This window comes from Jaculus jaculus, chromosome 18 (genome assembly GCF_020740685.1).
Source record: "Jaculus jaculus isolate mJacJac1 chromosome 18, mJacJac1.mat.Y.cur, whole genome shotgun sequence".
NCBI lineage: Eukaryota > Metazoa > Chordata > Mammalia > Rodentia > Dipodidae > Jaculus > Jaculus jaculus.
In genome coordinates this window covers 44,705,342-44,728,056 of record NC_059119.1, presented here as the reverse complement: position 1 = coordinate 44,728,056, position 22,715 = coordinate 44,705,342, and the positions used below count along the sequence as shown (strand labels likewise).

General features: G+C 44.5%; 1 protein-coding gene across 1 annotated transcript in view; it reads left to right on the top strand.

Annotated features, from left to right (window-relative positions):
- The window catches only part of Gtf2a1l (general transcription factor IIA subunit 1 like), a 64,397-nt gene extending 47,115 nt beyond the window's left edge, over positions 1–17,282 (top strand). The window contains exons 7-9 of the mRNA XM_004660150.2: positions 4,232–4,492; positions 9,326–9,415; positions 17,169–17,282. Of these exons, the coding sequence (XP_004660207.2) occupies positions 4,232–4,492; positions 9,326–9,415; positions 17,169–17,276 (459 nt within the window). The 3' untranslated portion in view covers positions 17,277–17,282. The remainder of the gene's footprint in view (positions 1–4,231; positions 4,493–9,325; positions 9,416–17,168) is intronic.
- Positions 17,283–22,715: the final 5,433 nt, after the last annotated feature.

Below are 22,715 nucleotides of genomic sequence, written 5' to 3'. Positions count from 1 at the left end.
GTATGCATATACCACGTTTTGCTCATTTATTATTCCGCCTGTGGACACTTGAGCTGTTTCCTGCTTTGGGCTGTTGTGAATAATTCTGCTATAAACACGGCATACAAATATGTCTTTGAGTCCTTGCTTTGGAGTTCTCTTGGATATAAAATCTTGAGATGGAAGTGATGGATCACATCACAATTCTATTTTACATTTTTACTGGGAATTGCTGTACTGTCTCTGGTCGAGGCTGCACCATTTCATATCCCCACGAGCGGTGCACAGGGCTCCAAATTTCCACATCTTTAGCCCCATTTAGTCTCTTTCACTTACCCATTTCTGTTTTAAATAATTACCATCTTGATGGGTTTGAAGGAGTATGTTATGGTTTTGATTTGTATTTCTCTAGTGATGTTGAATGTATTATTATGTGTTTATTGGCTGTTTGTATATCTTCTTAGAGTCATGTCTATTTGACTTTGCCCATTTTAAATTTGGAATCTTTGCTTTTTGTTGCTGAATCTCCGTTGTTTAGCTGTTCTGGCTTCTAATCTTTTATCAGGTACATAGTTACAGGTATTTTCTTAGGTTCTATGAGTTGCCCTTTCAGTCTGTTGTTAGTGTCCTTTGATACACAAAAGTTTTTAATTTCATTGCCTATATCTTTAATATAATATAAGAAGTCATTGCTGAATTCAATGACATGTTTGTCCATATTTCTTTATTCTTCAAATTTTATAGTTCTGGTATTTGGATTTTGGTTTATTTTGAATGTGGTATAAGGCAAGGTTGCAGCTTCCTTCTCTCTCTCTCTCTTTTTTTTCGAGGTAGGGTCTCACTGTAGCCCAGGCTGGCCTGGAATTCACTATGTCTCAGGGTGACCTCAAACTCACAGAAATCCTCTTACCTCTGCTTCCCTAGTGCTGGGATTAAAGGTGTGCGCCACCACACCTGACTTACAGCTTTATTCTTTTGTACTTTCATATCCAGTTTTCCCAGCACCATTTGGTTGAACACTATGCATTGTCAAGTGAGTGGTCCTAGCACCTTTATGAAAAGTCATTTGGCCACATACTTGAGGCCTTGCTTCTGGGGGTTCTAATTCTTTGATCTACATAGTCCATCTTTTTTTCTTTTTCAAGGTAGGGTCTCACTCTAGTTCAGGCTGACCTGGAATTCACTATGTAGTCTCAGGGTGGCCTCAAACTCATGGTGATCCTCCTACCTCTGCCTCCCAAGTGCTGGGATTAAAGACGTGCACTACCACGCTGGGCTACATAGTCTATGTTTATGCCAATCCCTCACTGCTTTCAGTGTAGACTATAGACTTTTTTCTTTCTTCCTTTTTAAAAACTATTTTTCGGGCTGGAGAGATGGCTTAGCGGTTAAGCGCTTGCCTGTGAAGCCTAAGGACCCCGGTTCGAGGCTCAGTTCCCCAGGTCCCACGTTAGCCAGATGCACAAGGGGGCGCACGCGTCTGGAGTTCGTTTGCAGAGGCTGGAAGCCCTGGTGCGCCCATTCTCTCTCTCCCCCTCTATCTGTCTTTCTCTCCGTGTCTGTCGCTCTCAAATAAATAAATAAAAAAAAATTAAAAAAAAATTTTTCATGTATTTATTTGCAAGCAGAGAGAGACAGAAGAGAGACAGAGAGAACGAGCATGCCAGTGATTCCAGCCACTGCAAATGCTACTTTGTGCATCTGGCTATCGTGGGTCCTGGGGAACCGAGTCTCGAACCGGGGTCCTTAGGCTTCACAGGCAAGCGCTTAACCGCTAAGCCGTCTCTCCAGCCCCACCTTTCCTTTATTGAGACAGTGTCTCATGCAGCCCAGGCTGCTCTCACTGTGAAGTTGGAGATGACCTTGAACTTCTGATCCTCTTGTTTCCCTCTCACAAGTGTGAGATTACTGGCAATTATCATTATGCCTGGTTTTCTGTGGTGCTGGGGATTGAACCCAGGGCCTTGTGCATGTTTGGCAGGCACTCTGCTGACTGAGCTATATCCCCAACCCAACGACTAGAGTTCTGCAGTAAGTTTGATGCCAGGGTATGTGAGTTCTCTTACTTCTTCAACATTGTGGTTATTCAGAGTCTCTTAAGATTTATGTGAATTCTAGGATTAAGTTTCCTATTTCCTCAAATATTATTGGGATTCTCATAGGGATTGTACTGAATCTTTGGACAGCTTTGGATAGTATCTGCATCTTAAAAATATTAGGATTTACCTGTATAACCTGGATTTTAATTTTGAGTGGATAGCCACTCACTTTTTGCATAAGTGTGAGATTCCTTGTACTCCATCTATAAAGGAATACTTTTAATGTAGTAAAAATTAATTGCATGTGGACTAATTAATTTCACATTTGTTAATTTTCTTTTTCGAGATAGGGTCTCACTCTAGCCCAGGCTGACCTGGAATTCACTATGTAGTCTTAGGGTGGCCTCGAACTCATGGCAATCCTCCTACCTCTGCTTCCCGAGTGCTGGGATTAAAGGCGTGCACCACCACACCCAGCTGCATGTTTATTAATCTTAATTTTCCCATGTAATATTATTTTGCTTAGGGTATTTTGTGAGGATTTACCATAGAGAACATACATATGGGTCTGAATCCCAGAAGCTCGCCTGTTTACTCAAATAACGAGTTGGATATATTCATATATTAATGTAGTACCTTAAATTGATGCATTGAGATATTACAAACAAGAGTATAAAGAAAAGGTATGGGCTGGAGGGATGGCTTAGTGGGTAAAGCATTTGCCTGCAAAGCCAAAGGACCCAGGTTCGATTCCCCAGGACCCAAGTTAGCCACATTAGCACAAGGGGGTGCGTGTGTCTGGAGTTTGTTTGCAGTGGCTGGAGGTCCTGGCGTAGCCATTCTCTCCCTCTCTCTCTCTCTCTCTCTCTCTCTCTCTCTCTCTCTCTCTGCCTCTTTCTCTGTTAAATAAATAAATAAATAAATAAAATATTTTTAAATATTTTAAAGAATAGGTATGTGTTCAAACCACAATAAGGCTTCTTGGGTCCTGATAAAGATAATGGTCAAAGTAAGGCATCTATGTGACCAGTTGACTAAATCTCCTTTATGCCTTTTAGGTTTATCCTTTTGAGTAGAATACATGTAACATAGAGCTTACCATTCAAAATATTTCAAGTGTTTAATTTAAAAATTTTTTTTTGTTTATTTAGTTATTTGAGATCGACAGAGAGAAGGAGGCAGAGAGAGAGAGAATGGGCACACCATAGCTTCCAGCCTCTGCAAACGAACTCCAGAGGCGTGCGCCCACTTGTGCATCTGGCTAACATGGGTCCTGGGGAATCGAGCCTCGAACTGGGGTCCTTAGGCTTCACAGGCAAGCGCTTAACCGCTAAGCCGTCTCTCCAGCCCTCAAGTGCTTAATTTTTTTAAAAAATTTTTTATTTATTTATTTGAGAGTGACAGATACAGAGAGAAAGACAGATAGAGGGAGAGAGAGAGAACGGGCGCGCCAGGGCTTCCAGCCTCTGCAAACGAACTCCAGACGCGTGCGCCCCCTTGTGCATCTGGCTATCGTGGGTCCTGGGGAACCGAGCCTCGAACCGGGGTCCTTAGGCTTCACAGGCAAGCGCTTAACCGCTAAGCCGTCTCTCCAGCCCTCAAGTGTTTAACTTTGAGAGCATAGTGGCGGAAGCATGGGCGCTATTGACAATGCCGTGCACTCCCACCACTTCTAGAACTTTTTCATCATCTCAAACAGAAACTCACTAAATAATACTCTTCTTGTCTCCCCCCCACCCCCGTGCCTTGAAAGCCTGTATTACTTTTTGTCTCTCTGATTTTGCTAAATACTGATATTCAGTGAAATAATACATTTGTCCTAGTGTGCGTGGGTCATTTAACTTGGTATGATCCTTATACATTGTCGCTTTTCACTCATTCATATACTGTATTTGCAATCACATGCAATAATTAAAATTCAACAGGTGCTGTGGAATTGAAGGTGGCGCCTATAAAAGCTGCCAAATATTATGTTTAAACAAAGAGCTTATTTGGTGTCTACGAATGATTGTGTGTGTTTGTACCTTACAATTCAAAAATTATTCTCAGTTAGCAATGCTAGAGATATCCTAAAACTCACAATTTAGAGAGACTCATCTTGAGGCAGAAATACTTAAAAGAATAATTGCCAACGTCATTTAAAATTCAGGTACGATGTTCTGTTTAGGTCTTGTTTGATTTGAAGAACCTTATTGCATTGCTTTTTCTTATAGAATTCTAATTCCGAGATGGATTTGAACATTCAAGTAGTTGATGATGACATTAATGAGATAATTCAAGTCGACGGGCCCGGTGACACATCTTCCAGTGAGGAAGTAGGAAGCATAAGAGATGGGGATGAGAACGAATTCCCAGGGACGGTGGAGGAGGGGGACCTGAAAGTGCTCAAGGAGGACGCTGACAGTGTCTCAAATGGGAGTTCCACTGCCAACAACAGCGACGCTGAAGACCATCAAATCGACGTCGTGGAGGAGGTGAGGGTTATTCTCACTTTTTAATTTATTTTTTAAATACAAAAGATTATATTCTTAGACACCCTCCCCCTACCCAGTTCTGCTGAGGGTCTTCTTTGGTGAGGTTATTGGTATTCATTGTGGGGACCCCCGAGGCCTCAGTCAGTCTCAGCAAGGGCGTGGGGACACTGTATCTTGGGCTAATCCCAACCACTCTGTGGCTCTTACTGTTTTTCTGCCCTCCTCTTGCTCAGCGTTCCCTGAGCTTTAGTGGTGAAAAAAAGGATCTGATTTAGTTTTCAGTTCTCTTCAGCCTCCAGATGTGTGTGTGTGTGTGTGTGTGTGTGTGTGTGTGTGTGTGTGTTTAGGTAGGATCTCACTGTGGCTCAGGCTGACCTGGAATTCACTATGGAGTCTCAGGGTAGCCTCAAACTCACAGTGATCCTCCTACCTCTGCCTCCCGAGTGCTGGGCTTAAAGGCGTGCACCACCATGCCTGGCTCAGATCTCTGTTTTTATTTTATTTTATTCTTATTTATTTGAGAGTGACAGACACAAAGAGAAAGGCATAGAGAGAGAGAGAGAGGGAGAGAGAGAGAAAGAACGGGTGCACCACGGCCTCCAGCTGCTGAAAACACATGTGCCCCCTTGTATATCTGGCTAACATGGGTTCTGCGGAATTGAGCCTTGAACCGGGGTCCTTAGGCTTCACAGGCAAGTGCTTAACCACTGAGCCATCTCTCCAGCCCTCAGATCTCTGTTTTGATGCGGTTTGAGTGACCATCGCGTCTATCACTGTTTCCCTGAAACTAGTTCGCAGGCTAGCTGTTAGAGTGGTATTCATGTCACTGCCTCCTCTGCAGTGACCTCTGGGCCTGGCCAGATAAGGGGGAGGTGACCCATCTCCTGACAGGCAGTTGCCTCTCTCTTCTTCTTCTTTTTTTTTTGTTTTTTTTGAGGTAGGGTCTCACTCTGGCTCAGGCTGACCTGGAATTCACTATGTAGTCTCAGGGTGGCCTTGAACTCTTGGCGATCCTCCTACCTCTGCCTCCCGAGTGCTGGGATTAAAGGCGTGCACCACCATGCCCGGCTTCGGGCTCTCTCTTCTTGATGCATTGATATACCCTGGTTTCTCCCAGTATTCTCCTCCATCTGTAAGACAGAACAGAGCCTCCAACCAAAACTGAGAGCAGTTTGCATTAAAGGGGTTAGACCTAGTTGTTGGAGAAGTTCATTGATGTGCATGTCCACTCCTTTTAGTTAAAGATCGGTAGAGGTTCTCTCTGGAGCCCATTGGTTTCCTAACTTAGGGGATCTGGCTTGGTTCTCAGGGCCAGATATGAGTTCTTCCCCACTGAGTGAGCCTCAAGTCCAATCTGTGAGCAGTTGATTACCTGCATTGGCTATGTGTCACTATTGCACAAGTGTATATATTCTCTTAAAAAATATTTCAAATTTATTTTAGAGTGAGGGGGGCAGGCAGAGAGAGAATGGGTACACCAGGGTCTCTAGACACTGCAAATGAACTCCAGATGCATGTGCCACCTTTTGCATCACGCTTTACATGGGTACTGGAGAACTAAACCTGGCTCCTTTGGCTTTGCTGGAAAGTGCCTTAACGACTAAGCCATCTCTCCAGATCACGTGTACACTTCTTGCTGTGCTGGCTGATTTTGTAATGGACAGGATCTCCTGCCTATATTAAGTTGAGACATGGCTTATTCATTTATAATATTTGTTTATCAGTATACTTCAGAACCAAGGGCCGTTACAAGTAAAATGAGCCTTGCTGAGGAGACCCAAGTGTAAACATGACATTTATGTTAGGTATGTACGTCATACACACAGCCCGAAGTAACCTGATGTGAAACATCCATTTTGTTTGTGTTTGGACTACACTGTTTTGACTGCTGCATGAGATCAGGAATAGAATTTTCTACTTGTGGCACCAGCATTGAAAGCTTTGTGATTTTGGAGTGTTTTTGATTAAATATTCATATTAAGGATGATCAACTTGTACCTCATGTCCACTTGGGATTCATTTAAGATTGCAACACCAGCTTAACATTCAAAAATCAATCCATGTAATTTGCCATATTCAATAGGCTAAGTGAAAATAGTATCATCTCTCTCTCTATATATATAGAACTAGAGAACCATTACCACCAGCCAGTGTAAAAGAGTTAAACTCCCAGAGACTGCCCTGGTAGAAGCTGGCACCATGGAAGGGGAATATGGAGGGAGGTGGAGGTATATGTAATAACATTACCCAAAGTAGGAAGGACTACTCTGGCTCCCCAAGTTCTCTCTCCAGTCTCTTGCTGTTGCCTTCCACCAAATGAACCTAACAGAAACCAGTGAGCAAAGAGCCTCCGGAATGTCATCTGTAGAGCTCGACCACTTTTGGAGAAAGTGGTCTTAAACAACGGGCACGTCATCCTGCAGAGCCTTCTATGAGCTGGACTTGGCACAAATGCCACATGGTCCTCTCAGAAGCAACTCCTGTGGACGTTTGGGTTCCCTCATTTCTCTTTATTCAGGATATATTGTCCTTCGCTGCAGTGCTTTTGGAAATCCAGGGAAGTCGGTCACTGGTGCAATGGGAAAGTCACTGTCCCTGGCCAGCTGTCCACACACACTGTGTAGAGACCAGGGTAAAAGGCACTTTCTAGCGGATCGATTACAGATGCTAGTCTCCTTGAACAGACTTGATTTGATTTTAGTCAAGTAATAAAGTGAAAGTTGAGCAGCCGACTACCGATTTCATCTCCAAAGACTTACTAACAAGCACGGCTACGTCTGTATTCCTACACATGATCAGATATATGCTGGTAAAGGCCTAATGTTCAGATGCCCAAGGGCAAGATGTGTGTGTATGCCAGTCATCAGTGTAGAATATATTTCACTGCTGAGCTATATGTAATTCACCACGTTCCCTAGGGCAGATGAAAAAAATTGTTGTTGTAGATGCATATATATTATGTTATACATTATATAATAGGTAGGTTTGCTTCTTGTTGTGTATTCATTACCCCCAAATTGAAATGGTTCCTTCTGGAGGGATATCAGAGATTCACCTCAGCCTTTGAAGGCAAAAGGATTAGAAGTTCAAGGTCACTCTGTGAGTTTGAGATGAACTTGGGCTACACGAGACTCTGCCCCAAACAACAACAACAACAACAAAACCACAATGAGAAAATTGCCAAAGTTGTGCATTCATCTGTCACTGACGCTCAGCATCCCACAGACTCATTCATTGTGCTTAGAAATCATAGCTAGGGGCTGGAGAGATGGCTTAGTGGGTAAGCGCTTGCCTGTGAAGCCTAAGGACCCCGGTTCAAGGGTTAATTCCCCAGGACCCACGTTAGCCAGATGCACAAGGGGGCGCACGCATCTGGAGTTCTTTTGCAGTGGCTGGAGGCCCTGGTGTGCCCATTCTCTCTCTCTCTCTCTGCCTCTTTCTCTCTCTATCGGTCTGTCACTCCCAAATAAATAAAAATATAAAAAACAAAAAGTTAAAAAAATTATAGCTATAAAGCCACAAGCACAAAGTTCTCCCCTACCACAAAAAAAAAAAAAGGATAACGTCTTTCTTTTTTAAAAGTGAGAATTATTTGTACACAGTGACTTAAAGCTTTAACTTTAAACTGTAATACAGACCAGTATTTAGGAATTAGCTTCTCTATTTGTGGCTCTTGGCTATTGTTGATATGAGGTCGCAGGCAGCTCAGGTTGGCCTCAAGCATGCTATATAGCTGAGAATAACCTTGAACTTCTGATCTTCCAGCCTCTGCCTCCTGAATGCTGGGATTATAGGCATGTACCACTATGCAAAATTTACACAGTGTGCCGGGTGTGGTGGCACATGCCTTTAATCCCAGCACTCGGGAGGCAGAGGTAGGAGGATCACTGTGAGTTTGAGGCCACCCTGAGACTCCATAGTGAATTCCAGGTCAGCCTGGACTAGAGTGAGACCCTACCTTGATACCCCCCCCCCAAAAAAAAAATTTACACAGTGCTGGGCATTGAACCCAGGGCTTCATGCACCCCAGGCAGGCACTCTACCAAGTGAGATACATCCCCAGTCCCATTTGTTGTTGCCAAATAGACAAGTTTAGAATGTGGGGGCAATGGCTTAAGATTGCAGTCTATGCGGAAGTTTAAAATTTCTGTTCTAATTCTAATAACTGCAGCGAGCGGAACGTGGTAGTGACGGCATTGGGAAGGGGATGCCAGCCCTCACTTGTTACACATGTTCCTGTCATACTGTGTCGTATGTGAGTGATCTTACTTAATAGTCCCAGAATGCTGAGTCTTCCTGTAATTGTCACTCTACAGATGAGAAAAAAAAAAAAAAAAAAAAAGCAAGATAGGGAGAGTCGCAGTAACTTCCCCCAAGGTTAATCAGGTGATTATTAAGTGTAGATGTAGTCTATTTGACTTCAAAATACTACTTTATTAGTCTTCTCCAAGTTCCTTTTTTTTTAAAAAAAATTTTTTTTTGGTTTATTTTTATTTACTTATTTGAGAGCGACAGACAGAGAAAGAGGCAGAGAGAGAGAGAGAGAGAGAGAGAGAGAATGGGCACGCCAGGGCCTCCAGCCACTGCAGACGAATTCCAGATGTGTGCGCCCTCTTGTACACCTGGCTAACGTGGGACCTGGGGAACCGAGCCTCGAACTGGGGTCCTTAGGCTTCACAGGCAAGCGCTTAACCGCTAAGCCATCTCTCCAGCCCTCCAAGTTCCTTTATTTCTACATCTCTATCTCTAAAAAAAAATTTTTTTTGAATCATCATGGAATTCCTTAATGTGATCATGTTCCTTTTTTTTGTTTTGTTTTATTTTGTTTTTTAGGATCCTTTAAATTCAGAAGATGACGTCAGTGAGCAGGACGTACCAGACCTGTTTGACACAGAGAATGTCATTGTCTGCCAGTATGACAAGGTACTGAGCTCACCCTCTGCATTTCGGGAATATTCATTGCATTGATAGTGGGGAGGCATATAACATAGCAGGAAATATGATGGTGAGTTACAGTTCACAGTCCGGTGAATCACAAACAGCTGTTGAATTCTTTAAAGATTTAAAACAATATTTTATTGATAAATTAGAGGGGAGAGAGAGAGAGAGAGGAAGAGACAGATACACAGAGAGAGTATGAACCAGGAGCATCCCGCCACCACAAACAAACTCCAGATGCATGCGCCACTTTGTAACCATGGGTACTGGCGAGTGCAATCCAGGCCACCAGACTTTGCAAACAAGCACCTTGAACTGCTAAGCAATCCATCCAGCCCTAATTCCTTAAAGTTCTGAGTATATTTTGGGTGTAGCACTGTGCTGTGTGACTTAATGTCACCCAAAAGGGATAATCCTTAAGGGAGATCAAACAATAAGATGCCATTCAATTGCCAGCTAAAGTGACTGGCAATGAGAGTTCCTGAAAGCCAGTGTTGAGATACTCGGCGGACAGTGAGCGATCAAAGTAACAAGGGAATACAAGAAATCCTTCGTAGCACAAATCCCTTGTGGGTGATGCAGGCCTTTAAAATGGCTGAGTGACACCTAACTATGCCAGATAGGCATTCAGAGAATAATGTGATCAAGGGAGGGGATGGGAGCAGTGAGGGGGGTTTGGTGAAGGTATCTCTGGGTGTCAATCCTCACTATGGCTAGTAGCAATTAAAAATATCCCTCTTGGGGCTGGACGGATGGCTCAGCCGTTAAGGCGTTTGCCTGCAAAGCCAAAGGATCCAGGTTCGATTCCCCAGGACCCACGTTAGGCAGATGTACTTGGTGGCGCATGCGTCTGGAGTTTGTTTGCAGTGGCTGGAGGCCCTGGTGTGCCCATTCTCTCTCTCTCTTTCTGTCAAATAAATAAATAAATAATAAAATAGTAAAAAAATATACTGCTCTTAGTCTCGTTTAAACAATAGCATAGCCAGCACCATTATGATTACGTAGTAGATTGGTAAACTTTTGTCTTGCGTGCATGAATGTGTTAAACATGTTTTAAAGTCAGACTTGTAATGTCATGATCAACTACGCAGTCATCTGTTTAAAGTGCATGATCAGTTGGTTTTAGTATATGTTCATGGATATGCCAAAGCTTCATTAGAGTCAATTTTGCTAAATATTTTATTTATTTCAGGCGTTGGCAGATAGAGAGAAAGAGAGAATGGGTGCGCCGGGGCCTTTAGCCACTGCAAATGAACTCCAGACACATGTGCCAACTTGTGCATCTGGCTTACGTGGGTCCTGGGGAATTGAACCACGGTCCTTAGGCTTCACAGGCAAACGCCTTAACTGTTAAGCCATGTCACCAGACCTAGAGTCAATTTTAGAACCTTCTCATCACAGGAAGCCCCGCCCTTTTGCTCTCAGTCTCCATCTCTGTTTTCGGTTCCCTCACCACCGGTCTCCTTTCTGTCTGCATGACTTTACTTGTTCTAGAATCCCACGTGAAGGAATCATGTCACATGCGGTCTTTGGTGACTGACACACGTTTTTATTTCCTTATTTGTCTGTCAGTGGACCTTTGGGTTATCTCCCACTTGAGGGGAGAAAATGACACGTTTCCCTCACCCATCACTGGTTCGTTGCTGAGGCCCTGTAATAAGAGCTGAATTGACAAGAGACACATACAGATGTGTCTAAGATAAGGCTTGCACGATGCAGAGTGTTTAGGAATAAAGACATAGGGAATACTGAACCTCTCTCTTCTTTGTCATCCTGTGCTGTAGTACAATTGGAAAGAAAAGGTATGATTTAACCGCAATCAGCCGAGGGGAATTTGGTCAGGCCTGCTGTTTCTTCACAGTTTTCTGTTCCCCTTTCTCTGGGCAGAGGGTGGACGCCTCTGGATCCCAGTTTCTGTTCTTTAGAGGAAGGAAGGCCAGAGAATTCTTTTGTGGCTTGCTTCCAGGGAGAGGGCAATGGGAAGGTCAGAAGTTTCCCTGTGTCTACTCTGTTTTTTTCTCAGAGCCCAAGTGCCATATTTTGAGGTAATATGCCCTGAAACTCAGTGCCACCTTTTGGCTATTCTGTATAATGTTTCTGTCCACATGAAGACACATATTTTTCCTATGGACATGTTTCTACCTGTCTTGGTATCTACCCAGGAGTTGAATCCCTGGATCCCGCAGCAATAAGTTAAGGAACGGCTAGGCCCATCTTCCAAACCAGCTCTACTGTTTACATTTTCCCCAGCGCTGTTTGAGGGGTGCGTTTTGTCCACATCCTTGTCAATACTTGTTAACTGACTCTCTGCGCCTTGACATTCCCATGCATGGTTATGAAATGGTATCTCAAAATGTAGTATTGAGTTTTCTTTTAAGATTTTATATTTACTTATGACAGATAGAGGGAAGGAGCAAGAGAGAGAGAAGGAGGAGAGAGAATGGGCACACCAGGGCCTCTAGCCACTACAAACGAAATCCAGACGTGTGCGCCACCATGTGCATCTGGCTTATGTGGGGCCTGGAGAATCGAACCTGGGTCCTTAGGTTTCACAGGCATGTGCCTTCACCGCTAAGCCATCTCTCCAGCCCAGAGTTCTGTTTCTGGATAACAATTGCTGACTTAGGGATTGCTGGAACACAGGGCAAGCTCTGTGGAGAGCAACAAAGTGGGATACTTGGCTTTCTGCTCCAGCCACTGCATGTGTTTAAAACATTTGTTTCACTAGTACATACTGATGAAACTTTGTTATATTTCAGTCTTTCATTTCTTTTCTTTTTTTTGGTTTTTCGAGGTAGGGTCTCACTCTAGCTCAGGCTGACCTGCAAGTCACTCTGCCATCTCAGGGTGACCTCGAACTCACAGCGATCCTCCTACCTCTGCCTCCCGAGTGCTGGGATCAAAGGCGTGCGCCACCACGCCCGGCTTCAGTCTTTCCTTTCTAATGACTGAGTGTGCAAGACCTCTGGATGTGTGTAGACAGATCTCTTATGAAAGTCCCAGAGGTGAGCTAACGCCATGAATGGGTAGTCAGTGCCTTAGAGTTAAAAAGAGGCGTTCCAGCAAGTGTTTTCAGTCACTCTTTCCTACAGCATTGCTAGCCAAGCATGGTACAAACATCTGGAATTTGACCATGATGAAAAGTCAAAACTGATATTAAGCATTTAGAGGCCATTTGTATTTACTTCTGTGACCCACTTTTTTTTTTTCACAACCTTTGCCTTTAAAAAATAGGATTATTGGCTTCCTAGCCAGTGGTTTCTTAGTTCTTGCTTTTTTTAAAAAAAAATTATTTTTATTTATTTGACAGAGAAAGAGGGAGAGAGAGATAGAAATAAAGAGAGAATGGGCGCGCCAGGGTTTGCAATCACTGCAAACAAACTCCAGATGCTTGTGGCCCCTTGGGCATCTGGCTTATGTGGGTCCTAGGGAATTGAACCTGAGTCCTCCTTTGGCTTTGCAGACAAATGCTTTAACCACTAAACCATTACTCCAGCCCTGAGTCCTTGCTTTTTAAGACATTATTAGCTTTTTGTCATACACAGAAGCAGTTTTTCCTCAGATGTTTTCTCTCATTGCTTTTTCTTTCTTATGTACAGAAATTAAATTTGTCAATCTTTAATTTCATGGTTTCTAAATTTCAAGTCATGAGTAGAAAGTCTATTCTCTCTAGGTTTAAAATTTTTATTTTTGCTTTTTTTTTTTTTGTTTGTTTCGAGGTAGGGTCTCACTCTAGCTCAGGCTGACCTGAAATTCACTATGTAGTCTCAGGGTGGCCTTGAACTCACCATGATCCTCCTACCTCTGCCTTCCAAGTGCTGGGATTAAAGGTGTGTGCCACCACACCTGGCTTTTATTTTTATTTATTTATTTGATAGCGACTGACAGAGAGAGAGACAGGGAGAGAGAGAGAGAGAGAGAGAGAATGGGCATGTCAGGGCCTCCAGCCACTGCAAATGAACTCCAGATGCATGCACCATCTTGTGCATCTGGTTTATGTGGGTCCTGGGGAATCGAGCCTCCAACCAGGATTCTTAGGCTTCATAGGCAAGCACTTAACCGCTAAGCCATCTCTCCAGCCCCCCTCTCTAGGTTTTAAGGAGAGTCCCTCATGTTTTCCTTTAGTATTGCTTTGGATTCTTTTAAAACATTCAAGTCTTTAACTAGTCAGTGCTTTTATTGATATAGTGTCATGTATGATTTCACTATTTTTTCAGATGGCTACTCATTTTTCCTAACATTTATTTACTATTATTAAAAAAACATTTAATTTTTATTTATTTATTAGAGAGAAAGGGAGAGAGAAAGAATGGGCATGTCAGGGCCTTCTAGCCACTGCAAACAAACTCCAGATACATGTGGCATCCTATGCATCAGGCTTACATGGGATCTGGAGAATTGAACCTGGGTCCTTAGGCTTGGCTGGCAAGTACCTTTAACCGCTAAGTCAGCTCTCCAGCCCCTAACATTTCTTTTTGTTTATTTGTGTGTGTCTGTGTGTATAGGTGCAGGTTTGCCACAGCATGCACGTGGAGGTCAGAGGACAACCTCGAGAGATCTAGCTGGCCTGTGAACTTTGTATTCCTCTGCCTCTACATCATATCGTCAGAGGCCCTATGTGACATACGTGCCACTTTGCGTCTAGCTTCACATGGGTCCCAGAAAATTGAGCTTGGGGCTTCTAGAACACAGTAACATGGTGGCGGGGGGGGGGGGGGGAGTGAGAAATCGTGTTAGGGCTTTAGGACTTAGATGAGAAATCACTGGAGAACCTGAAGTAGAGAAATGACATCTGTAGCCAGCCTGGGCTACCTGACAGCTTGTTTTAAAAACAAACAAACAGGGCTGGATGGCTTAGCGGTTAAGGCATTTGCCTGCAAAGCCAAAGGACCCAGGTTCGAGTCCCCAGGACCCATGTAAGCCAGATGCACAAGGGGCACACTCATCTGGAGTTCGTTTGCAAGTGGCTACAGGCCCTGGCATGCCCATTCTTTCTCTATCTGTCTCTCTTCTCTGTCTCTGTCTCTCTCTCTCTCTGCTTGCAAATAAGTAAATAAAATTTAAAAACAAACAAACAAACAAACAACAACAAAACAAAAATAATTTGCTTCAGATGTCTAGAAGACCAAACTGGAGTCAAGGGAAGGAGTGGGAGCCGGGAGGTAAATTGTCTTCCACCAGTGCTGTTTAAAGCCATTAGTGGGCTGGAGAGATGGCTTAGCGGTTAAGCACTTGCCTGTGAAGCCTAAGGACCCCGGTTCGAGGCTCGATTCCCCAGGACCCATGTTAGCCAGATGCACAAGGGGGCGCACGTGTCTGCAGTTCATTTGCAGTGGCTGGAGGCCCTGGCGTGCCCATTCTCTCTCTCTCTGCCTCTCTATCTCTCTGTGTGTGTCTGTCTCTCTCAAATAAATAAATTAAAAAAAAAATAAAGCCATTAGTTTAGCAGCCCTGTGAGGGGACATAAGAAACAAGAGTTCTGGTGTAGTTGAAAACTGAGATGAGAGACAACAGGCATGCAGCCCTGAGTCTGGCCAGCAGGCCCAATGTAGTAATCTTGTTGCCTGGGTTTCTATGTTACATGGTGTCTTCCTCTGAAGCTCCCAATGATTGTTTATATTCACGAAGACTGTGATTTCTGTACATCAGTTTTGTATCAAACTGAATTAGTTGATATTTCCATGAGTTGTATTGAGTTTTTAAAAAAACTTTATTTTTATTTAGTTATTTGAGAGAGAGAGGGAGAGAATGGGCGCGCCAGGGCTTCCAGCCACTGCAAACGAACTCCAGACGCGTGCGCCCCCTTGTGCATCTGGCTTACGTGCATCCTGGGGAATTGAACCTGGGTCCTTTGGCTTTGCAGGCATTTGCCTTAACCGCTAAGCCATCCGTGCAGCCCAGCTATATTGATTTTTTAATATGCATCCATTACATCTGTGAACATATCTCAACTTCCCTGGTCTATCTCTGCCTGTTTTGCCTAATTTCGCTAGCTCACCCCAAGAATACTTTTGTCTTATTTGGACTGCTCAGGACCTCTAGAGCTGCCAAGTCTGTGTCCTGATTTTTGTAGGATTGCTTTTAGGATTTCCTCCACTAAACATGTCACAGATTTTTGAACTGAGGGGTGTGTGAACATGCATTTTTCTCTATTTCCTTACATCAAGGAATATGCTTTTGTAGTAGCAGATGCATGATACTGCACTAATTATTGTTGGATTCTGGAAGTGCAGTCACTTGATCACACTGAGTTCTTGACTTGCTAAACTCCTAGCTCTGTTCATATTTTATTGCCCATGCCGAGTTCAGGAATCAGCTTATGAGACATGTGTAAAAGAAAGCTCAGGATCCCAAATCAGAAAAATTTATACTATTAGAACATTTTGAAATGCACAAAAGGAAGTTTATCTTTTATGTTTCACAACATATGCCCAAATCTCAGTGACCTTGTCTCTTCCTGCGCGTGGCTGCCTTCTCACCCACAGCTACATGCCCTGACCACATGTTCTTAAGGTTTTAAACGATCACTTGCCCTTTGCTCAGAGGTAACAATCATCTTGCAGTTTCTTACCTCTTGAAGCAGTAGGATTTCTTCTTTTCTTTTTTTTTTTTCTTTTGTTTTGTTGGGATCTAGGGTGACTTATTGAATCCGAAGGACAGCCAGCAGGATCTAACAGATTATTAAGATGTATCTTCTGGCCTTACTCAGGGATTTATTGTAACTTTTTTCTTTGCTGTGGAACACACCCTTTTCATTTCTGATAACATTAGCTACATCTTCCTGCCTTGTTCTGTTATATATGTGGGTGCTCTTGAGCAATACAGTCTGCTGTCCCTTGGGTCCTTTTACTTCTGCTCCTGAACCAGCACCTGCCGCTATCAGCTCTTGTTATCAAGTCTTCCTAAAATATCACCATAAGAAACTTTAATCCTGCCTCTTATTAGTGATCTTCTATTTCTTGCTATATTTTTTCACAGTACCCATATATTACCTTTGAATATTTTACATAGTTTATTAGGCTTTGGTTTTCCTCTCTATTAAAATGTAAATTCTTTAAAGGCAAGATATATACATCTATCTATCTATCTGTCTATCTATCTATCTATCTATCTATCTATCTATCTATCTATCTATCTATCCATCCATACACACACACACACACACACGTGAAATGTGCCTTTTGCATATATATTACCTATAACCAGCCCTTCACACCTGCAATTACCTCTACAGATTCAACCAACTATGGATCGAAAATGTTCAAAAAGTTACCAGCATGTACATAGTTTTTTTCTTGTCATTATTCCCTAAACTATAAAGCATAACTACTACTTAAAAGCCTTTCTGTTGCATTAGAAATTATAAATAATGTAGAGATGCTTTAAGGTACATAGGAGTATAGATTATATGCAAATACATAAAGTCCTTTCATGTCACTGATTGAGCATCCACAGAATTTGGCATCTATATGGCTTACAGAATCAGCCCCTCACTAACACTCTGCCCTGAAGGATAGCTCTGTATATGTATAGATAACTAATATATTTCCCATGCCTACAACAGTATTTGGCTTGTAGGAACTCAAATATTTGCTGAAGAGTGAATAAACTATCTTGAGGAGGCATTCTTAAAGAACTTACTTCTTTGAATTTTTGAGTCAGGATCATCCCATTTAGTACTTTCAAGAATGCAAATAGTTACAAACACAATTAATGTAGATCGTCTTTCTCCCTTCAGATTCATCGAAGCAAGAGCAGATGGAAGTTCTACTTGAAAGATGGCATCATGTGTTTTGGAGGGAGAGACTATGTGTTTTCAAGAGCCATTGGTGATGCAGAGTGGTGAACTTTGGGAGCTTAATACATGGGTTCAGTGAGCTTCAGCGGGACTCGACTGTATATTGTGAAACAAAGTTTTGTCTGTCACAGAACTGCTCAACATTTATTTGCTATATGGAATTAAATAAAATTATAACTTAAGTGCAGATATGAACATACAATTTTTTTTAAATTAATTAATTAATTTATTTATTTGAGAGCGACAGACACAGAGAGAAAGACAGATAGAGGGAGAGAGAGAGAATGGGCACGCCAGGGCTTCCAGCCTCTGCAAACGAACTCCAGACGCGTGCGCCCCCTTGTGCATCTGGCTAACGTGGGACCTGGGGAACCGAGCCTTGAACCGTGGTCCTTAGGCTTCACAGGCAAGCGCTTAACCGCTAAGCCATCTCTCCAGCCCTGAACATACAATTTTATATTTATTCTGTATTCCTTTGTAAACTTTTGTATCGACAACTTCCATAACTTTAGACAATAAACCATGATAATTCTCTCCCCACCTCCACCTTTACCCTCACAAATCTACCCTCCATCATGTCCCTTTCCTCTCTCCATTAGCCTCTCTTTTTAAAATTTTTTTTGTTCATTTTTATTTATTTGAGAGTGACAGAGAGAGAAAGAGGCAGGTAGATAGATACAGAGAGAGAGAGAGAGAGAGAGAGAGAGAGAGAGAGAGAGAGAGAGAGAGGGAGAGGGAGAGGGAGAAGGAGAGAGAATGGGTGTGCCAGAGCCTCCAGCCTCTGCAAACGAACTCCAGATGTGTGCACCCCTTGCGCATCTGGCTAATGTGGGTCCTGGAGAATTGAGCTTCGAACCAGGTCCCTTAGGCTTCACAGGCAAGCACTTAACTGCTAAGCCAGCTCTCCAGCCCAGCCTCTCTTTTTATTTTGATGTCATTCTCTTTTTAAATATTTTATTTTTATTTATTTGACAGAGAAAGGAGGGGAGAGAGAGACCATGGGTGCATTAGGGCCTCCAGCCACTGAAAATGAACTCCAGACCACATGTGCCCCCTTGTGCATCTGGCTAATATGGATCCTGGGGAATCACACCAGGGTCCTTTGGCTTTTCAGGCAAACGCCTTAACCACCAAGCCATCCCTCCAGCCCTGATATCATCCTCTTTTCCTCTTGTTATGAAGCTCTTCTGAACCAGCTCCCCGTGTGTATGTACAATATGATAAGCATAGCCGCCTTGGGTGTGATGGCTACATGGCAAAGTGCTGCATCTCTTTATATCTGAAATAAAATTTACATCAGATTCTAATGTCTTTCCACATCCAGTCAGTGTTGGTCATTAGGCTGGCGCTGGGATGCCTCCCACTCTCCCCCGGCATATTATGGAAGATCCTGGGGAGTTTTCAGTAGTTCGGTATTCAGGAGGCTCCTTGGAGCCCAGTCTGCATTGCTGATGGGCAATATGCTGGCTGTGTAAACTCACCTTCACGTGGTCCCTTGGAAGCAGCCGGCTACATAATGATCTACGTGTGAGGATCTGTGCTCGGGTCATGCTCCCTAGAGCCAAGCTTTCACCTCTCTGGGTTTATGTGGCTGTCTATTTCTTGGGAATTGTGACTCTGTGGATTAGGCTTCCGTTCTACTTGAGACTTTTGACTTTTTCTGTACCATGGCACATTTCCCCACTCCCCTGTTTTTTTTTTTAATTTTTATTTATTTATTTGACAGAGAACGAGGGAGAGAGAGAGAATATGAGTTTTCCAGGGCCTCTAGCCACTGCAAACAAACTCCAAGACGCCTGCACTCCCCTGTACAGCTGGCTAATGTGGGTCCTGGGGAATTGAACCTGGGTCCTTTGGCTTTGCAGGCAAATGCCTTAACTGCTAAGCCATCCCTCCAGTCCTCCCACTGTTTTTGAGGTAGGGTCTCACTCTAGCCCAAGCCGACCTGGAATTCACTATGGAGTCTCAAGGTGGCCTCGAACTCACGGAGATCCTCCTACCTCTGCCTCCCGAGTGCTGGGACTAAAGGCGTGCGCCACCACGTCCTCCCCCTGCTTTTTGTGACAGTGAAAGATCTTCTTTGCAACCTCACTGTCAGAGCAGAATCTCTCTTCCTTTTCCTTAACAGAATATCCCTTTCTTGCATTTCTGCTTCCTAAAACAAAGAAGAGACAGGTTCTCTTCAGGAACCTTTTGGCTTTGGTTTGGCAGTCTCATTTAAGGTAAGGATGCCTGGATAACTGCCTTCAGTCAGGTAGAAGAAAATAAAACATAAAGCAGAAACAGCTCTCATTGTTCTGGACCAGTAAAAACAAAAGCAAGTTAATATCCCGACAAGCTGCTTCCCAATCCTCCCTCCCTCCCTCTCTCTCTCTCTCTCTCTCTCTCTCTCTCTCTCTCTCTCTCTCTCTCTCTCTCTCTCTTCTCTCTCTCTCTCTGCTTCTCCTAACAGGTGGAGACAATAGACTGTACGTACAGAAGCTTTCGTTTGCTCCCTGAATGGCCTTCTTCAGGATAGGAAAGTCCCTCAAAAGCAATCACGCATGAGTAGGTTGTGGTTAATGCAGGCTCCCTGGGAGCGAGGTGCCCAGATCTGCTGGGCATGGGGCAAATGTTCTGTTCCACTTGGGAAGACAGCCTAGCTTGGAGAGTCCATTTACTTGAACACTTGCCCTGTCTCACCCAAGGGGGACAGCTCAGCTATTGCATAACCACCGAAAGTCAGGGCGGGTCTGTCTGGGCCTTGGGCTGACGGGACGTGGTCTCTGGCATGGTTAGCAGCTGCAAGAGGATTTGGGCAGGATCGGTGGTCAGGCCAGCTACCCACTTGTGTCGTCAGCCATGTGTCCTCTTGGGCTCCAAACTGATGACCTGCTCCCCGCCACCGCTCCTCTCTGAGTTCTCTCTCCCACGATCCCTCTTCTCAGAAGCACGTTCTCTCTCAGAGGCTCTCTCTCTCTTTCTCTCTCAGAAGCATGTTCTCTCCCAAAAGCTCTCTCTCAAAAGCTCTCTCTCTCTCTCAGAAGTTCTCTCTCTCAGCTCTCTCTCTCTCTTTCTCTTAGAAGCTCTCTCTCTCAGAAGCTCTCTCGCTCTCTCTCTCTCAGAAGCATGTTCTCTTTTAGAAGCTCTCTCTCTCTTTTAGAAGCTCTCTCTCTCTCTTAGAAGCTCTCTCTCCCTCTCTCTCTCGCTCTTTCTCTTAGAAGCTCTCTCTCTCTCTCTCTCTCTCTCTCTCTCTCTCAGAAGCTCTCTCAGCAGTGCTCTCTCTCTCTCTCCCTCGCTCTCTCAGAAGCCCACCCCCTCTCAGGAGCTCTCTCTCTCCCAAGCTATCTCCCAGGATCTCTGGGTTCTTTGCAAGGGTGCCCTTAATGTGCGGCCAACTCTTCTCACAAGGACATTTACGTCTGGCTGACATTTTCATCACCAGGGTCCCAGTCTTGTTTCCTTCTTCCCAGCTCCACCTGGTCACTCTGCATGAAGCCCGTTATTGTAAATGAGAGGCCAGATTTGCTCACATGATGCTGCTTCACTGGAAACTGGGCTTGAATGGGCTGGTTCAAGTGCCTGTGGTAGGCTATGACATTGCAAAGTTTGTTCTGTTCACTGTGAGCTGTAAAATCTCACTTAGATTTATTGATTTTTTTATGGTATAATATAAATATTATTATACTCGTTCTCTTTAAATAGCACCATTTGTCACTGTGAAAAAAAAAAAAAGTCATTGCAAGCCGGGCATGGTGGCGCACACCTTTAATCCCAGCACTCGGGAGGCAGACGTAGGAGGATCGCTGTGAGTTCGAGACCACCCTGAGACTCCATAGTGAATTCCAGGTCACAGTAGGCCCATTTGTGTCTCTGAATGTTCTCCTACCTTTTATCAAAGTCCTGGGGTGAGGGGTGGGGGGGAGGGGAGGGGGCAGAGCAGAATGGAGGGGGTCAGAATTCACGTGGGGAGCGGGGCCAAGTGGGTTGGATCTGAAGAGGTGGGGTGGGGGGCTGGGGGGCCAAGCAGAGCGGGTCAGAGGAAGTCATGGGGGGGGGTTGGGGTTGGGGTGGAGAGGAACCAAATGGTGAGTGAGTGTTGGGGGTGGGTGAGTGGTGTCTGAAGGCCATGGCGGTTGGGAGGGGATCTGTGACCTCGCAGGGGGGCGTGGTGTGGATCCGGGCAATCGCCTGTGCCTGGGCAGGGTGGGGGGCGCAGGTGGGCCTCCTGGCCTGGGTCTCCCGCCTGCAGTTACTGCTAGAGTCACCTGAGGCTGGGACTCTGGTGAGGATGTCAGCTTGGGGTGACTGCGGGGGGGGGGGGGCGGACTGGTGGGCTACCCTCGAGCGTGGGAATCAGCCGATCCCCTTTCCTGCCCCTCCGCACGCTCCCCCTGGTGGTGATCTATTAGAGATGGCTCTCCCCTAAAAGTCCCAGTGACCCCCTTGATTCCTTGCCTCTCCTTCCCTGGAGTCGCGGCAAGGTTAGGGGGATGCCATCCTGACCAGAAGCTCAATATGGAGACTGCTAGGAACACTGGCTTACCAACAGACCCAGTTATCCCCTTGCTGGGCATCTACCCTAAGAGCTCCATGCCTCAGCTCAGCGAGATTTGCTTAACCATGTGCATAGCTGCTCAATTTGTAATAGCCAAGAGCTGGAATCAACCCAGATGTCCATCATTAGATGAATGGATAACTGAGATGTGGTATATCTACACGACAGAATTCTACACAGCACTAAGGAAAAAAAAACAAACAGTGAAATCTGAAGAAAAAGGGTTGAACCTGGAACAGCTTATTCTCAGTGAACTCATCCAGTCACAGAAAGATAATCGCCGTAAAATCTCACTCATCCACAGCTCCTAACCTGAATCTACCCAAGTTGCCGACATACCTACCAAGCATCTCGAGGTCTGGACGATAGGGAGGGTGAGGAGAGAGGGGAGGTTAAGGGAGGAGAGGGACACAAAACTGGACCCAAAAGGCAATGGTACCATAAAACTCTACATCCTAAAAGCAAACCAAATGGTTGAACCTCCACCAGGCCCTTAGAGGAAACACCAGATTCACAAGACCCTGGAGAGGGTATGATGAAAACTGCCCATTAACTCCTATTCCTGCTTTTCTGTCTCTCCCTCTTCTTTCTCATCTCTCTATCTCTTTTAAATCACTTATCCTGTCCTTCCTTCTCTTTTTGGGCACTGACCTGTAACTCTCAGTACCAGCAGGTGGTAATCATCCACAATGAGCTTTTTTTTTTTTAAATTTTTTATCTATTTATTTGAGAGCGACAGACACAGAGAGAAAGACAGATAGAGGGAGAGAGAGAGAATGGGCGCGCCAGGGCTTCCAGCCTCTGCAAACGAACTCCAGACGCGTGCGCCCCCTTGTGCATCTGGCTAACGTGGGACCTGGGGAACCGAGCCTCGAACCGGGGTCCTCAGGCTTCCCAGGCAAGTGCTTAACCGCTAAGCCATCTCTCCAGCCCCACAATGAGCTTTTGAT